This window comes from Hoplias malabaricus, chromosome 6, assembly GCF_029633855.1.
Source record: "Hoplias malabaricus isolate fHopMal1 chromosome 6, fHopMal1.hap1, whole genome shotgun sequence".
NCBI classification, from domain to species: domain Eukaryota; kingdom Metazoa; phylum Chordata; class Actinopteri; order Characiformes; family Erythrinidae; genus Hoplias; species Hoplias malabaricus.
Window position 1 is genome coordinate 40,789,287 of NC_089805.1, and position 18,577 is coordinate 40,807,863.

General features: G+C 43.7%; 1 protein-coding gene across 1 annotated transcript in view; it reads left to right on the forward strand.

The window, feature by feature from the left end:
* Window positions 1-4,860: 4,860 nt before the first annotated feature.
* Window positions 4,861-18,577, forward strand: part of tent4a (terminal nucleotidyltransferase 4A) — a 28,020-nt gene continuing 14,303 nt past the window's right edge. Inside the window, exons 1-6 of the mRNA XM_066674656.1 lie at window positions 4,861-5,172; window positions 5,253-6,082; window positions 14,924-15,047; window positions 15,578-15,624; window positions 16,355-16,475; window positions 18,033-18,140. Of these exons, the coding sequence (XP_066530753.1) occupies window positions 5,083-5,172; window positions 5,253-6,082; window positions 14,924-15,047; window positions 15,578-15,624; window positions 16,355-16,475; window positions 18,033-18,140 (1,320 nt within the window). The 5' untranslated portion in view covers window positions 4,861-5,082. The remainder of the gene's footprint in view (window positions 5,173-5,252; window positions 6,083-14,923; window positions 15,048-15,577; window positions 15,625-16,354; window positions 16,476-18,032; window positions 18,141-18,577) is intronic.

Here is an 18,577-nt window from a genome sequence, read left to right on the forward strand (position 1 = left end):
GGTGTGAATGTGTGTCTGTGTTGCCCTGTGAAGGACTGGCGCCCCCTCCAGGGTGTATTCCCGCCTTGCGCCCAATGATTCCAGGTAGGCTCTGGACCCACCGCGACCCTGAACTGGATAAGCGTTTACAGATAATGAATGAATGACTACTGAAATGATTTCTCTCGCATCTCATCATTGTGGTTTGTAATCTCCTGCACTCCCTCCCCCCAAAATTTTAAAAGCATGAGTCTCTTTTCCCCAGAATCTCCCACACAGACATGAGCACTAATATATTCTCACTCAACCTTTCCAATGACACTTTATTCAGCATTAATCTCATCAGAGAGACATCACCATAAATACTGTGTTCCAGAAAGGTTCATGCATGAGACTACAAACTACAACAACGAGTGACAGGAGACATCTATTTAGAAGCTGAAGGGAGAATTGTTACTGCATATATGGAGATCATTAAAGGCAGGTTCACGCAGACACAGAGAGAACACACCAAACTCCTCCCAGACAGTCACCCAGAACAGGGCTTTAGCGTTTAGTGACACTAATGTACCTGTACCGTACCTTTTAGTCTGCACATGTCATGACTAATGCCAAGTAACCAAAATGAAAGATTTCCACAATTTCTTTTTTACAACTTATACATAATTAAGTCCCCATTGTGTTTTACTATTTTCTTCCCCCAAACAATGTCATTGCCAGTTCTACCCACTTGAAAGTTCCCTCCAATCACATGATGCTACCAAGCTGGGAGGATGATGGCAACAGGAAGCACTGCTTCTTTTTTGACCTGCAACTAGCACAATGTTTCTCCAGTTTCTTCTTCATCATGTAAAGGAACAGATCTTCGTGTCTGTGCTCAGTTATTCTGGGCGTGAAGTGTTGGCTGTAATGTGGAGAGTTAAGCTTGGACAGGACTCTTCTATGGAAGAGTGAACTCCGATAGAACAGCTGTGTTAACATCAGCCACCCCATCCATCATCTTTACATACACACACACTTCATCGCACACTTTTGGCCGAATACTTCCCTTCAGAGCTTCGTTTATAAACCACACCTTGCAGTGGTTTGAATTCAGCTCGATCCCAAAGAGTAACTTTACAAAAGAATACAAATGTGTTCTTAGCTTTAAAAACACATGCATTTGAAGTCATTTTGAAGCATTTCTATTTGTGTCACCATCAGGAAATGCTCACAAAACCTAAAGCACATGTGATAAGTTCAAATAAGGGGGGAAAGATAGAAACATGATTCTTTTTGATCAATTAATTTAAATCATTTTTGATTATTGTACTAAATTTTACTATAAATGCAGCCAGTGTTTGGTGTCTATATTATACCCCTATTGTTTTGTAATACAGCTGTTTTTTAACATACATTTATTTTATCATTGTACAAAGTACAAATTAATGTGTCTTCTTCATTTAACCCATCCATGGCCGTGAACACATACAAACACTAGTGCACTAGGGGCAGTGAGTACACACACACAGACACACACACATCTGGAGTGGGAGCAGTTGGGGTTGGGTGTCTTGCTCAAGGATACTTCAGCCATGGTTCCTTCATTCCACTGTCCTCAATTTTCCTTCCAGTCCCAAGCCCCCTTTCTTTAACCATTAGGCAAAGCCTGCACCTAATAGAGATGTCGGTGACAACAACTATATTTTACAAAATAGCATTGTGTGTCTAAATAATCAAACACTGGCCTCAGTCTGAGCTGAGGTATTGACCTGATATGGCTTCTAACACTGTTTGATATAGTGTTATATATTGTACTGTAGACCCATGCCTGGTACATCAGTAATAACACTCAATGAGCTTTTGGTGCCTTGTATCAATGACACTGTGGGTCCTGGTTTGAAGCGAACTTCACTGGGGAAATATAAAGAAAATATATCCATAGCGATCACTTGAGGGAGCAGCTGAATGTGAAACACCAACTATTTTCAAACCAATTGTCTACATGTATCTCACTTTAAAGGCTGTTTATGATTGTTTGTATTAATGTGTTTATGGAAAATGACTCATTCATCTTTTGTAACTGATCAGGTTCACAAAGAGTCCGGAGCCTATGTGCAATGCAATGGAAAACTGATGTATGTTACTGTTAATCTCCACTGGATTGAAGCTTTTACTGTAGACATAGAAGCCTGGGTTTACTTACATTTAGATGAGAATCCTCCCTTGTTTGCTGAATGTTATTAATGTGTGTGTGTTTAGTTTAAAATGGACATCTTGTATTAATTTTGTCAATTTTTGAAATAAATGTGTTTGAAAAATGTGTCCAGAGTCCTTCTAAGTAGTGAATTCAACTCCGCCGCTCCACATTGTTTTCAATTTACACCTAATGTAAGGTCAATACAGTAAAGCTGTCGCACACTTGCCCCTGGCCACGTGTCAGCAACAACTAGAGCCCAGTGTTGGGTTGTAGAGCAGAGGAACAGTGTTCTCTAGAGGGACAGATCTTCCAAAATCGCTGAGATGATTTAGAGTGTGGTTTCTGATCCATAACTCACTACAAAACAGCAGTACCTGACCTCACTAATGCTGTCATGGTTGAATGTAATCAAATCCTAGAGCTGCAACGTCCCTTATAAAGCCTTCCTGAGAGTGTTACAGCAGCAAACAGGGGCGCTCTCCCTGTTGATACACTTGATTTGAAAACACACGTGCTACAGGCTGCATGATGTTCCTGCTTTGAGTAAGAGTTCTGATCTGGGATCTGTAATTTTCTTCAGTAATGGATTTGTAAAAGAAGAAACTGGCCTAGATCTGCACTTCTGCTCTAAGAAGCAGCATGAGTATGATCCCTGATCTGTCCCAGCCATTCTGAGTTTGTGTCAGTGAGTGTGTGTGTGTGTGAGGGATTTCCCCCTCACTGATACAAACTGCACGTGAGTGGTGTGTGAAGAAGCTGTTACGTAATGTCGTGGGGGAGGAGTGTGTGGAACTGCTTCTGCTCCTCCTGCTCTAGTTCACCACTGACTGGAGACTGTGGCATTTTTGTGTTTTTTTTATGGGTTTTCTGTATTAACAACAAGGAACTACAAATCACCTATAGATGTATTAATAAGGCACACAACATTCCTGTATCAGCAGCTTGTAACTCTGTTTCCACATCAACTTCTCTTTATACTGTGTTGTGATTAACTGACCAATAGAAATGAGCATATTTCATTCAGAAAAATATTCCATTACACAATCTCTCATTTAAAGATAAGACTTTTTTCCCTTCCCCTGGAAACATGAAGGAAACATAGATGATGTCCTATAAGAACGTGTGAGTAACAGAAACAGGTATTAAGGCAGAGCAAACAGGGCCTTTACTGGTATTTCTCCTACAACTGGCTTGTATCTCACTCCCACACTCTAACATACATCCTCACTCATTTACTGAAATGAAGTGAAAAGGTTTATTGAACAGAAAGTTTCCTCTGTGGCACTAGAGGCTGCAACGCTGGGGTCCTGTGTTCATTCCTCAGTTGTAAGTAGTTTGGTGTGGCCTCCCAGTCTCTGCATAGGCTTGCTTTGGATGCTCTGGTTTCCTCCTGAAATACAAAAACACATGACAAACCCAATGTAAACAGAAAAAAAGTATGCAGTTAAAGAAAATAAATGAATGATCTTTACAACTCCTCTTTTCCAAATTTTATTATCTTCCTTTTTAAAAAAAGGTCCTGTTAAAAACCAAGAAGCAAGGAACACAAAGTTACCGACATTAATTATTATTCAAAACAACGAGTGAACCTACAGGGACCTGGAGGTTATGGGTTTGAGTCCCACTCCGGGTGACTGTCTGTGAGGAGTGTGGAGTGTTCTCCCTGTGTCCGCGTGGGTTTCCTCTGGGTGACGGTCTGTGAGGAGTGTGGTGTGTTCTCCCTGTGTCTGCGTGGGTTTCCTCCGGGTGACAGTCTGTGAGGAGTGTGGTGTATTCTCTCTGTGTCCGCGTGGGTTTCCTCCGGGTGACTGTCTGTGAGGAGTGTGGTGTGTTCTCCCTGTGTCTGCGTGGGTTTCCTCCGGGTGACTGTCTGTGAGGAGTGTGGTGTGTTCTCTCTGTGTCTGCGTGGGTTTCCTCCGGGTGCTCTGGTTTCCTCCCATGGTCCAAAAACACACGTTAGTGGATTGACGACTCAAAAGTGTCCGTAGGTGTGAGTGTGTGAGTGAATGTGTGTGTGTGTTGCCCTGTGAAGAACTGGCAGTGTATTTCTGCCTTGCGCCCAATGATTCCAGGTAGGCTCTGGACCCACCGCGACCCTGAACTGGACAAGTACTTACAGATAATGAATGAATGAATATTCTGCATTTACCTTTGGCCAGCAGGGAGCACATATGAAGGGTGCAAAGTTGTGCATAACTCTTCAGTCGCCTGGTTCCTATGGCCAACACTGAACAGTGCTGACAATGTAAAAATCTCTGTAAACGAGCGTTTCACATCAAACCTAGCTGCAAGACTTTGTTTCTATCTTAATGGATTAAAACTACAGACATATTGAGAACGGTGTGGAATTCCCCTTTAAAAGCCCGGGTCGACAAAAGAAAGAAAAACGTGCAAACCACAAAAAAAAAAAAGAAAAAAGGACACGCTTAAATTCACACTGCTGTCACCGGTGACAGGCTAACGTGTGTGTGTGTGTGTGTGTGTGCTTAATTACTCGAGTAGAGACCTCAAGTTATGACGTTTTGTAAAAGTGTGGACTCTCACTTGAAAACATTCGGTTTTCTTCACAAACACTGCGCGCGGGTTTAGCGAGGGCTTCATAAATGCGGGTGTGCGAACGTGTAAATGTGTTATTGTGTTACCACGTGTTTTTCAACCACACGGCAATGTGCTGAAATGTTGCTTTTGTGACTGAGGTTGGCGTTAGGGTTAGTTGGAGGTGTGGTATTTACAGTAAAAGTATATGGAGGTCCTCATAAGTATAGAAAAACCTGAATTTGATTTTGTACAGACGGGGCAAGGCTAGGTTTATAGAACTGTATGGAGTCCTCAGAAGTGTAGAGAGACCACTTGTGTGTGTGTGTGTGAGAGAGAGAGAGAGAGAGAGTGTGTGTGTGTGCGTTTGTGTGTTTCAAATCCTGCGCATGCGCTCGGCCCTCACTGTTCGCCATATTGGAGTCTCCGTAGCCCAGGCTTTAGTAGTGGTGGTCGTCTGGTTTCAGCGGTGTTTTAAGGTCTCTCTTCAGTGTCTCGTTCCCGGGGGTTGTTTAACTGTAAGTAGATGCTTAGTTAATGGTGGGTTGTGTTGTTACAGCGGCTTGGTGTCGGTGGTGGTGAAGTGTGGATGGATCCGCGGGTTTCCTGGATTCAGCCCGAGCAGAAGGGACCTGCCAACGCGCTGTGGATGCATGTGTGGGAAACCTCTCAGGGAATCAGCTCCGAAAGCCTCCATCATCACCATCATTATCATCATCACCTTCATCATCAGCATCAGACCCGCGGTAAGCACGTAGCCTCGTCCGCGGCGCGTGATGTCAGCGCCGTCGACCCCGGCGTTAACCCTCAGCATCAGCACCAGCACCGGAGCAATGCCAACAGCGCCGCGGTTACCGAGCCGGCGATATTACCGCACGATTTCAACCTCGATACCCAGCCGTTGAGTAAGGCTGATGGAGACCTAAACGTCAACATTTCCGCAGCTCCTTCCGGACCCTCAGTTTCACAGACAACAAGGACTAACCAAATGGCCATGAACCAGAACTCCGGAGGCGCTAGGCTTTTGCTCAGCTTCGCCGAAAACATCTTAAACAACGTCAACGTAAACGTCAGCGTTAATCACTACCACCACCACCCTCCTCCTCCTCTTCTTCCCCCTCCTCCTCCTCCTCCTCAGAACCCTCAACAGTTCTCTGGCATCCAGCAGGACTGTGGAAAACGTCGTCAGGGTCACCCTACGAGCTTCAGCAGCCGCCTTCACCATCATCACCACCATCATCATCACCATCATCACCCTGGGAAAAGGAAACCTGACAACAAGGCCAGCACTTATGGCCTCAACTACCTGCTCTCCTCTTGGACTTACGGAAACCATGTCCACTCCGGAACACCCTGGAAGACCAGGACATACAGCCCAGGAGTCGAGGGGTAACTCTAGATGTTTACTATATTGCTATATAGTGGGGTGTTGTGAATTTGTGGCATTTGTATGTCCGTACAATGGCCTGTAGTCCATAGTTTAACTCAGCAGGCCAATAGAAGTAGAGGTAAATGGCCGTAAAGGATGCAGCAATGTAGGAATTATGGGCCGGTGCCAGTATCTGATATCTCCTGTGAACATAAATGCCAGAACCATATTGTTATTGTCCAAAGAAAAACATGAAAAACATCTCCAAATTAGTCCCTTTACAGGAGAAGGCAAAAACCTTCTTAATTTTCAGTGGAAGTCAGTGTAAAAAGGATTTAATTCCAAGTGATTTTAAGCATTTCTATTGGTCCATTTGTCATGAAGTGATGTAGCAAAGTAAAAATCCATAAAATGGAGATACATGCTTTTCATTGGACAGTAACGATATATTACTGGTGACTAAGGCCCTGTCCACACTTATTTTGAAAATTAGATTTTTCCTCTCTTTGTTTTAATAAAATCCCTGTCCAGACAAATACAATTATTAAGCAAGTCCAGTAGGGGGCCATAAAGAGAGACATCAAAACACCACGAAGCATGAGAGAGGGAAACAGTGGTTAAATCCTAAATCACTCCATACTCCCTATGTAGTGCACTACGCAAGTCGTTTTCAAAATGAAGAAATTAAGACTTTTAAAAATATCTAGATACATGTAGATGGTGCCTAAATCCACAAAGATGGCTTGCATGGCTGGTATAGCATTGTGGGTAAAACCACAGCCCCTCCCATAGCACACAAGGGTAAAACTCCCCTTGGACAGGAACCCCACACTTTACCAGTGAGGATCCTTGAGTCAGTGACTGTGTTGTTTTGAATGTTTAAGGGGCGTCACGGCGGCACTACAGGTAGTGTGTCACTGCCACACCGCTCCAGGGTCCTGGGATTTTAGGTTCAATATCTGCTTGGTTCTGTGTGATGAGTTAGTGTTTTCTCTGTTTCTGCATGGGTTTCCTCTGGGAGCTCCGGTTTCTTCACGCAGTCCAAAAACACACAGTGTGAACCTGTCTACAGGTGTGAGTGTTAGTGACTGTGTGTGTGATGCCCTGTGAAGGAATGGTGCCCCGTCCAGGGTGTGCTCCTGCCTTTCTCCCAGTGATACTGTATAGGCTCTGGACACTACGCAACCCTGAACCAGACGTAGCAGTTACAGAATATGATTAATTGAATGATTGTTTATGTGTAGGCGCAGCAGGTAGTGTCGCAGTCTCACAGCTCCAGGGACCTGGAGTTTGTGGCTTCGAGACCCGCTCCGGGTGACTGTCTGTGAGGAGTGTGGTGTGTTCTCCCTGTGTCTGCGTGGGTTTCCTCCGGGTGACTGTCTGTGAGGAGTGTGGTGTGTTCTCCCTGTGTCTGCGTGGGTCTCCTCCGGATGACTGTCTGTGAGGAGTTTGGTGTGTTCTCCCTGTGTCTGCGTGGGTTTCCTCCGGGTGACGGTCTGTTAGGAGTGTGGTGTGTTCTCCCTGTGTCTGTGTGGGTTTCCTCCGGGTGACGGTCTGTGAGGTTTGTGGTGTGTTCTCCCTGTGTCTGCGTGGGTTTCCTCCGGGTGACGGTCTGTGAGGAGTGTGGTGTGTTCTCCCTGTGTCTGCGTGGGTTTCCTCCGGGTGACGGTCTGTGAGGAGTGTGGTGTGTTCTCCCTGTGTCTGCGTGGGTTTCCTCCGGGTGACTGTCTGTGAGGAGTGTGGTGTGTTCTCCCTGTGTCTATGTGGGTTTCCTCCGGGTGACTGTCTGTGAGGAGTGTGGTGTGTTCTCCCTGTGTCTATGTGGGTTTCCTCCGGGTGACGGTCTGTGAGGAGTGTGGTGTGTTCTCCCTGTGTCTGCGTGGGTTTCCTCTGTGTGATCTGGTTTCCTCCTACGGTCCAAAAACACAAATTGGTAGCTGAATCAGTGACTCAAAATTGTCCATAGGTCTGAGTGTGTGAAGCCCAGTGAAGGACTGACGCCCCCTCCAGGGCATGTTACCCAGTGTACCCAGTGACTCCGGGTAGGCTCTGGACCCTCCGTGACCCTGAGCTGAATAAGCGCTTACAGACAATGAATGTTTATGTCTGCTGATGTGAGAAATGTCTCTTCCAATGAATGTCTATTAGAAGTCTCTGTTTAGTGCGCTGTGGCATCTACAGGTCTTTGGGGCATATTTATCTTTTATACAGTATCCATCTTTCCTCCTTGTTTGGATCATCTGCATTTTGTTTATCGTACCAGCTTATCACTATACAAATGCAAGTAATTTGTTTTGGGCACCAGTTTCTCCTTCCAAAATTTTCTATCTCCAAAGGCTGAATACAGTGGCATCTCATATAAAAAGCCTGGTAAAGCACAGTAAACTGGGCACAGGCTGGTGTATGTAGTACACACTGCAAAGCCTTAACATTGTTAACATAGTTTCTGTCACTGTTTTAATGGTGCGTGTGTGTGTGTGTGTGTGTGTGTGTGTGTGTGTGAGTGAGGAGGACTGAAAGAGAGAATATAAAAGAAACAGAATCATTGCCTAGTTTAATAATGTTGGATGAGGGCCTCAGACAGCTCCTGGGCTGCCCTCGTCATGGGCCCAGTGTGATCGTGCCCGTCTTCTCTTTACTGAAAGCGCATTAGTCATGTGCACAGTGTTGTCAGCTGCTCTGCACTGTGAGGGTCCGGCCCCACACTCTCTCACTGAAGACTGCCAGAGGTACTGGGCTTTACACAACAGGTACAGGAAGATATATCTCATATTAAGTCACACACTGCACCACAGCGACATCTAGTGGGGCCAGGCCCCACCAGCTCCTAATGTGGAGACACCTCTTGCTGAATATTACCAGATGACAACAGGCAGAGGTTAACCCGGAGTCTTGAAAATGCCCATGTGTTAGTGGGAGGATGCAGGGCTGAGAGCCCACTGCTGAAATGCTATTGACGCTGACGTTTTTACTCTAAAGCGATTTTCTGTCGATGCCAGTATGATCCTACATCTCTATAAATAACAGCACGTTGGTAAAAACACTAGCTCTGATATCGTATCCCCCTCTAAAGCCTTACACAATACTCCAGGGTGCACCCAGAGCCCTAGTTTTGGTGTAATCATGATTATATCGTCATTACAAAACTGTAACTCTGTATTAAAGCTGTGACACTGAACACACTCATACACACACACACACACACACATCAAGCAGCAGGCCGCCATCCCATGGCACCTGGAGCAGTTGGGGGTTAGTTGCTTGCTCAAGGGCACCTCAGCTGTGAATGCTGAGGGAGGAGACAGCACTGTTGTCTTGCCCGGCGAGGGGATCGAAAAATTCCAGGTCCACTTCTCTAAGCTTTAGACCACAGTGATCACGTTTCCAATCAAGATGAGGCAACATCGCATCTGCTTTCCCCTGTAAGCTTATCTCCTGATACTGATATATTATTTTACTTGTAAAAAAACACTATAAAAGTTCACTTTTCTGCTCCAGTATCTGATCCAGGTTTTTATTATGTTTTTGCTGATATGTGCTCAGCACCGAGAGGCTGTTTTTGCTTGTTCCGATTTTAAATGCATTTGTATCTCAGATTTACCTACGCTTTGTTGAAAGGGTTAAACCTTAGTCAGTCACCTCTCCATTCCGTGAAACCTGTTTGTTTAGCGAGATCTTACAGGCAGCTCGATCTCCCAGCTGGGTTTTGTTATTGCAGTGAAGAGAAATGTGAAAAGTAGGGGGCTCTCTGGGGCCAGCTGTAATTCATCACATCCCTCCAGGAGTCATTTTACAGTCGAGCTCTGCTAGACGGCCGGCAGTTAGAACGTAGGGGGGGGGTTTCTTTTTTCTAGAACATATGTCAAGATCGCTTTTTCATTTGTCTGTGAAGGCTGCTCGCTCATCCAGATCCAAGCCCGGTAGCTTTAACGGGGCTGTTTTTGCTACACATCACATTCCTCCCCGAGCAGGACAGCGGGCTGTCTCGCAGTGAAGATAGGAGGAGATGAAAGTGGTGCTGATGATCTGTCCGGTTCTCTCCCACAGATGGACTCAAAGACCCCTTTCCCAGAAGCAGATTAAGCCTAGCCTTAGACTCAAAAGGATTTTCGGTGAAGAGCAGCTGGCTGTCTTAATTCAGTCCAGACTGTGGGACTGCCTTTAAGATGTCCTCCTAATAAATAATATTTTGTATGAAGGTTTGTTGTTGAATATGGACGACTGGAGTTCATTAGGCACGTTTAAACACGTCTTTTGTCAGCAGTAAATTCATTGTATGTTACGGATGGAACGCCTGCAACAGTTTAGTTGCAGCAGTCTTCAGAAGAAATGCTAAACTGGGGGAAGATGTTTCCCAGCTGACCGTAGGACTGAGATTGAAGGATAGATAGAAACCACCTTGTTGCTACACTCAGTGATCAATACACATCATTAGGTATGTTAATGGTAGGTGTAATTCTCCTACATCTATGTAAAGACAAACCCTTCAGCCGTGGTCTAATTAATAGAGAGCTGGGCTTGCGACTGGATGGTTCCTGGTTCAGTTCCCTCCCTCACTGCAAGGCATCTAACCCCCAAACTGCTTCCCAGGCTCTGGGGACGGCTGCCCACTGTTCTGTGTGTGTGTGTTCACTGCCCCGTGTTCTCTCCCCCATGCTGTGTGTTGTACAATGACAAATAATTGCAGATTTCATTTTTTTAATTTATTTTTTATTACATTTCAAGAAGAAAAAAAGGTTAATATAAACATTCTTTTACTGACATTGCATAGTAATGAATCTATGGTAGTGAACACACACATACACAGACACACACACTCTTGCACTATAGGCGCAGTGAGAACAGGCAACCATCCCCACACCCAGGGTGCAGTTGGGGGTCCTGCTAGTCACGGTGATGAAACGGTTCCCAAACTCGATTCCCTTACTTTTAGACCCTGGTTGCCTCAAAGTTAGTGAAGCATTCGGCGTGTATTCCCTGTGTTTTGACCTGTACTGGTTTTCCAGTCTTTCCAGGCACTTCAAACCTTTGCGCCGATTGAACTTCAAAGCTCCCAGAGTTTCTGTAGAACCCTGAACAGTTCCCAAATGTGCGTAGAATTCATTTTACTGTAGTGTGACTTTAAATTAAAATATCCTGCCCTGTAGTCCGAGTCTCACTTGCCCAGGAGCTGTCTGAAGCAGAACTGTAACTGAGTGTGAGTTCTGAACCACTTCTCATTACATCACGAGCCCACTTTTAATACAAATCATATTAAAAGCTGAAAATGTAAATAATTGAGACCTTGAATGTTCATCCTGATTAAAGACCTTGGCACAGGAATGAGGGAAGAGGGATGACGCTCAGCCTTTAGGGTCTGCAATGCCAGGGGCACTCTGGGAAGGGTGAGGGAGGCTTTAAACCCAGGGTAGTCGAGACTGTACTGTCCGTTTATTAAATAAGAAGCTAGGCCTTCGTCCGTTGTGTTACACGAGTAAGAAATGTTAAAAGAAGGGAGAAGACTATCAGTTTTTCACGTACTTTTAAAGAAAACAATGCAGTATTTCTTTTGACACCTGAATACTATTCATTATTATTTATTTATTTGTTTATTTTCATGGACAAGAAAGGGTTTCAGACCAAGCCACCCATTTTGTGTCCAGTCATTTCCTCTTAACTCTACGTAACATTTCAATCAGAGCCATCTGTCTTGTGCGGCCTTTTCAGCAGATGTGCTCTGTCAAACCTTCAGAGCCCAGGGACGGCTCGTGTAGAAAAGTGTTTGCTGATTGTGTGTTATACCTTCCTTCTCTTTGGGCTTTTATCGTTTTGGATTCTGCGGGTGAACAGATTGCCTGATGGAGCTGTAGATTAGGGCCGTGGAGTTAAGAGTCTGGATTAATAACAGAGTCCTTGTGCCTCGCTAGTGATGTGTGGCTTGTTTGCACTTGCACTTTTTCAAGCTCTAATTAAGCCCTCTGTGGGGCTGGAAGCTCAGAATGTAATATAATGGTAATCACTCCAGGTTTTTTGCTCCAGGACCCTTTTCTGTCGCTTACAAAAAAAGAAATTTATTGAAGTATGCTATTAGTTTACTTCTTTTAAACTAAAAACTAAGTAAATATTCTTTCAGTTTACTGTTTATGTACTTATCTGTGATTATATTACACTGGAGTATACTAGGCTTCTACTGACAACTATAAAGATAAACCTATCTGTAGTAAAACTGTGCTTAATATTTTGATCATGGTATGCTAATGACAAGTAGAGTCTACATTTATTCGGCTTGTAGTTTGGGGTGGAATAGTTGAGAGGAAATAGTAAATGGGTGGAAGTGTTAGTAGACTAGGGTGACCAGACGTCCTTTTACCCGGACATGTCCTCTTTTTTAGACTTAAAAAAATGCTCGGCCGGAATTTCGCAAACGTCCGGGATTTTGTTTTTCTAGCGCTTACATAGAACTTCGAGAAGTTTCCTTCACAAACTAGTCCCGCCCTCCCCTACTCCGATTAGTTCGCTTGAGTGAGAAGGGGGCGTGGTTAAGTAGCCTAAAATCTTCTGATTGGACGGTCTGACTGTAGAGCTACCGTGATTGGTCGATAACCTTCTCTGTAAACATTTAATTGGTCAGTCTGCACGTCAGTAGTCCTTGTTTACGTCAGGCAAAGCTCATGTACCTACCCTCATCTCGAGCAGCTATGCCGAAACGTAAATGTAAGTTCTCGGATGAATTAAAAAAGAATTTCCATGTTTTGTGTAGCAAATAAAGGTGTAAAGGACCTTAAAATAAGCATACAACGGCAACGAGGGGCGAGAGCTCCCCCCGGAGGCGTGTCCTCTTTTTCACCATCTCAGATCTGGTCACCCTACATCAACCAACAAAGAAACTGATAAACATTTGGATGATTTTATTGACAATTATTTCCATGGTTTCATCAACATGATTTCCTAGTAAAACTTAAATCAACTAATAGACCGTACCCGTTAACACATTTGTACCTGTAGTTATTGTATGTTCACTAAGACGGTGCTCTTACAGAGGTTTCTGTTATAGATACACATTATAAACCACTGCTTTTCTACCTTTCTGGGCTGTGCAGTTAAATCTGCAGTTGAGGTTTAGAGTTAGGTTTAGGATTAGGTGTACAGTTAGAATTAAGGAAAATTTTAAGACTGATTTTTTTACCAAGGTTGCCAGATATTTACGTCTCTTCCTACACAATTTGAATTTGAACAGCCTTTTAGTGAAATATGCGTTTTCACCATGATACCAGGTTGGGTTTGAGAGTACTTTAACAGGCTTAATTCAGTTATAAGTGGGATAGAATTATAAAACCTGTAACGTCGTCCCTGTCCAATCAAAAACAAGTATCTCCATTTTTGTCAATTTTGATTTTACTAAGTCATTCAAATACAGCACCTGTCCTTCACACTGTGTGAATATTTTATTATGAATGGACCCATAGAAAGGCTCCAAAGACTTGAAATCAAATCTTTTTACATTGACTTCCATTGAAATTTGAAAAAAAAAAAATTTCCTCCTCCTGTAAAGTTGCTAGTTTGGGAAATACATGTATTTGATTGGACAGTGACGATATACTAAATGCTTAAGTATATACTATACGTATAGTAGATTTTTGTAAACTAAAAAGTTGGCCAGTTTAGTTCCAGGCTATTAGTATGAAACTAGTATGCTTACTGCATAAACTTTATTCATTCATTCATTATCTGTAAGCGCTTATCCAGTTCAGGGTCGCGGTGGGTCCAGAGACTACCTGGAATCATTGGGCGCAAGGCAGGAATACACCCTGGAGGGGGCACCGGTCCTTCACAGGGCAACACAGACACTCACTCACACACTCACACCTACGGACACTTTTGAGTCACCAATCCACCAACCAACGTGTGTTTTTGGACTGTGGGAGGAAACCGGAGCACCCACGCAGACACAGGGAGAACACACCACACTCCTCACAGACAGTCACCCGGAGGAAACCCACGCGGACACAGGGAGAACACACCACACTCCTCACAGACAGTCACCCGGAGGAAACCCACGCGGACACAGGGAGAACACACCACACTCCTCACAGACAGTCACCCGGAGGAAACCCACGCGGACACAGGGAGAACACACCACACTCCTCACAGACAGTCACCCGGAGGAAACCCACGCGGACACAGGGAGAACACACCACACTCCTCACAGACAGTCACCCGGAGGAAACCCACGCGGACACAGGGAGAACACACCACACTCCTCACAGACAGTCACCCGGAGGAAACCCACGCGGACACAGGGAGAACACTCCACACTTCTCACAGACAGTCACCCGGAGCACAGACAGGCCCCTGGAACTGTGTGACTGCAACACTACCTGCTGCACCACCATGCCGCCCTACATAAAGTTTACTTAATTACATTTTTTTTGTTTGTTTGTTTTTTCCAAAAGAGAAGCCTTCCATTTTCTTTCTGTGTTTATAGTTTATTCTCAGATAGCACTGTCTTATCAGATAGGCAGCATTCTCCAGGGTTTTCTATTTATAAGCCATCAGTATGGCCTGTAAAACATGGCCGCATAACGTATTACTTTACTACACTGCATTTCCTAATGGCATCATTTATAATTATTGACTTCTGTGGATACATACATTATAAAAACTGTACACGCCCTGTTTATATAACCTTCATAGAGATGATGATATTAAACAGGACACATGAACTAAAAGTCATCCTGCTCAGTGCCAAGTGTTCACAAGAGAGGTATAACTATGTATGAAAGCTAATGTGTTCCTAGCTCCTTAACCACAGCTGCACCCTCTCAGATGTATGATTTGAGTATGTTAATGAATCTATTTTCTCTCTCTCTCTCTTATCAAAGGCTACATGAGGAGATTGTAGACTTCTACAACTTCATGTCCCCTCGTCCTGAGGAGGCCACTATGAGACAAGAGGTGGTTGACCGAATAGAGTCCGTCATCAAGGAGCTGTGGCCAAGTGCTGATGTAAGTGAATGGACCGTTATTGTATTCAAGTGCGCACACACACACACACACACACACACACTACACAGTGTGAGTTATTTAGGGCCAGATGGGCAGGCTTGTTAAAGTTGCACATACTCCAGTTTCTAAATACACGTAAACAGCAGTTTAAATGGTTTTTCTCAAAGGTAATAAAGCAAACTGCCATAACACAATAACCACAATGACCAGTGAGGGTTTACAACGCATAATGTAACAAAACGTTTGATCTCAAATATGGAAAATATAGGAGAAGGAAAAAACTGATACGTTAAAGTAACAAATAACTGTACATCATTTTTGTTGGTTCATTTGTATCAAAAAATAAAGGGTATCTAGACATTTTAAAGCATGCCACTAAGTAAAAAGTGATAAAGATACAAGGTTTTCTGCAGCTGTGATTATACTGTAGTTACCTGCTGGACACAGACTACAGCATCTTAATCCTAAATTTCTGTTCCTAAATGTTGCATATTTTCCTCTTTCCCCACCCCCTCATATTTTCACTTCAGGTTCAAATATTCGGCAGCTTCAGCACAGGACTCTACCTCCCAACCAGGTGAGTTGGTGTTGTAAATGCATAAAGAGGAAATGCGACCGTCATGATGTAGTGTGTGTATCACTGTCTGCACATGTTCCCTGGTGTAAGGAAATCAGTTTCCAAACGATTAGATGCAAAGTCCCTTATAGAAATGGTTTGTAACTCACTCACTCACTGATTCACTCACCTTTAACAAAGTGCACCACAAGGAAACGTTTCAGTGAATTACCCCCTTGTGGCACCTTTTCAGCAAATTCAATGTTTATCAGTGTTTTAATGAATATCATTATGAAAATACAGCACATATATATGGTTCAAACATTTCCTGAATGCAGAGACTGCATTTTCCGTTCCATCGTTTTTGCGAGATCGTACATGACTCGCATGCGGAGTTATCAGGTTATGAAAGGGGCTGAGATACAATCGATACATGTCATTTCCTCTCGGTGTGTGAAACCGAACAGTGGGCACTCATCAGTAAAGGTCTGTTTTCACAGAGAGATGAAGCATTTCTAAAATCAGACTTCAACTTTTCAGCTCTTTTCAGAGCGCACTGGGTCAAGCAGGACGTGGAGATCAAAGGCATTTAAAAGGGGAAATTAGGGGATAGGCAAAACTCAGGGATGCTGTTTGATGGCAAATATTTAGCATCAGTTTCACAGTGTTAAAAGGATCACTATAATCGATTGTGGGTTGTGGACACTTGTGTAAGGGTTCTGATTTGGAGTTGTTGTTGTGTATCTTATAGTGACATCGACTTGGTGGTGTTTGGGAAATGGGAGAGACCCCCCTTACAGCAGCTGGAGCAGGCCCTCCGGAATAACAACGTGGCAAAGCCGTGCTCCATCAAAGTTCTTGACAAAGCTACGGTGAGAGACTGAACTACTAGAAAACAAAATGTAATAGATATGTGGCTTGTTAGAGTGGCTCAGTAAAATGTACACTACACTCATTAAAAAAAAGGTCCACCAAGGCTTCTTTAGTAAAGGCAATAGTTCAATTTAGAATAATCTGCATAGTGAACTGGTTCTTTGCGTGATGAAAAGGTTCTTCTTATTTATGTTTACACTAATACAGCACCTTCCTGGACACCCAAGGGCACTTTATAATCAATACTGCACTGGACACCACTCCATTCAACACTCAATCAATGCGCAGACTTGCGAGAAGTGGCAGCCAAATGTTCATAGCGTACTCTCAACCAGGAACGACCCATCCACCTGGACGACTGCGTGGAACTAGGGGATCACTCATCCTTATCTGGGCAGACACACATGCAGACATTCATTCACATACACACTCATTCACTCACACCAGAACAAGTCTTTTGTACCATGTGTGGGAGGAGGAAACCCATGCAGATGAGTGGAGAACATGGGAACTCCATCCAGACAGGACTTGAGCCAAAGATCCCAGCGCTGGGAGGAGAACATGCTAAACACCATTCCACTGTGCCACCCAAATAGTTCTGTATGTCTGCAAAAAGGGTTAATCTATTGATATGACAATAGAAGAATCCATTTTGGTGCAATGCACAACCATTTTCAAATATGTATTACGTAGGACCATAAACAACATCTTTTTAATCAGTCTGAACCATTTCATCATGAACCAGTTCACCAGTTCCTCATGCGGATGTGATGGCAACTAAACATGGGGGAGTGAAGTGGCTTGAGATTTCAGAGCCAGAAACGGTTCACCAGTTAAACTAGACTAGACTAGACTAAACTAGACTAGACTAAAGACTAGACTAACCTAAACTAGACTAGACTAGACTAGACTAACCTAAACTAGACTAAACTAGACAAGACTAGACTAGACTAAAGACTAAACTAGACTAACCTAAACTAGACTAGACTGACTAGACTAGAGTAACCTAAACTAGACTAGACTAACTAGACTAGACTAAACTAAACTGAATTGCCAATGAATTGCTTATCCAACATTTTGGGCCCTGTGCTGCATACAGCTTATACTTTTCTGGGAAAACTTTAGACGAGATGTTGAAACATTTCTGCGAGTATTTGATTGCATTCAGTCATAAGAACATTAGTGAGGTCAGTTACTGATCACAAACACCTCCATCACACCAAAGAACACAGTTCCACCAACAAGCCCCATGCTTTCTACCTCTCTAATCAAGGCTTGGCATAGAGCATCTTGATCTTAGTTTCACACGTAACTGATCCAGAGTATCCCGTTAGGTTTAATGGGGATTATACAAGCAGTGTGTTTATAACTGGAACAGCTGTGTTCATAGTGGATGCACCTTTAAGTAGCTGCATTCACAGATTATTAACAGTGTCTACAATCGTTCAGAGTAGAATTTGAGCAAGGTATTCCGTACTTGTTTTGCTAGTCATTTTGTGTGTTTAAAAAGATGTTGTTTGTTTATGCTAATCTTGTTTATGCTAATCCTTTTCCAGGTACCAATCATCAAACTGACTGACCAAGAAACAGAGGTCAAAGTAGATATCAGTTTCAACGTGGAGACTGGGGTCAAAGCCGCCCACTTCATTAAAGATTATGTGAAGGTAAAGGTTTCACACTTTGACTGTTTAATACATCAGAGGACACAATGAATGCTTTATAATGGGATATAGCCTATTTTGTGAGTGGCTTTAAACAGGTGAACAGTAAACCGGTTCGTGTCGTTTAGTAGAAATATGCCTCGTCGACAGCTTGCACGCTGTTAGTAGCGTGTGACCTAGTTTTGCAGGTGTTTAATGAACTGCTGTTGGGCATGTAGTGTCCTGATGTGTTTCACTGAGCACTGAGGAATGTAGCCTTGATTTTGAATGGCAGGGGAATAGCACTCATCATGTTTTAACACTTGTTTCTTCTTCACACACCAGCTGTAACATCACACTCTCCTCTTTGACATTCCATCAACCCAACTGAGCTTAGTGTGCTCCTGAAAAAGTGTAGACAGATAAGGACATGTTCGCCGCTCGTGAAGTCCTTTCTGAAG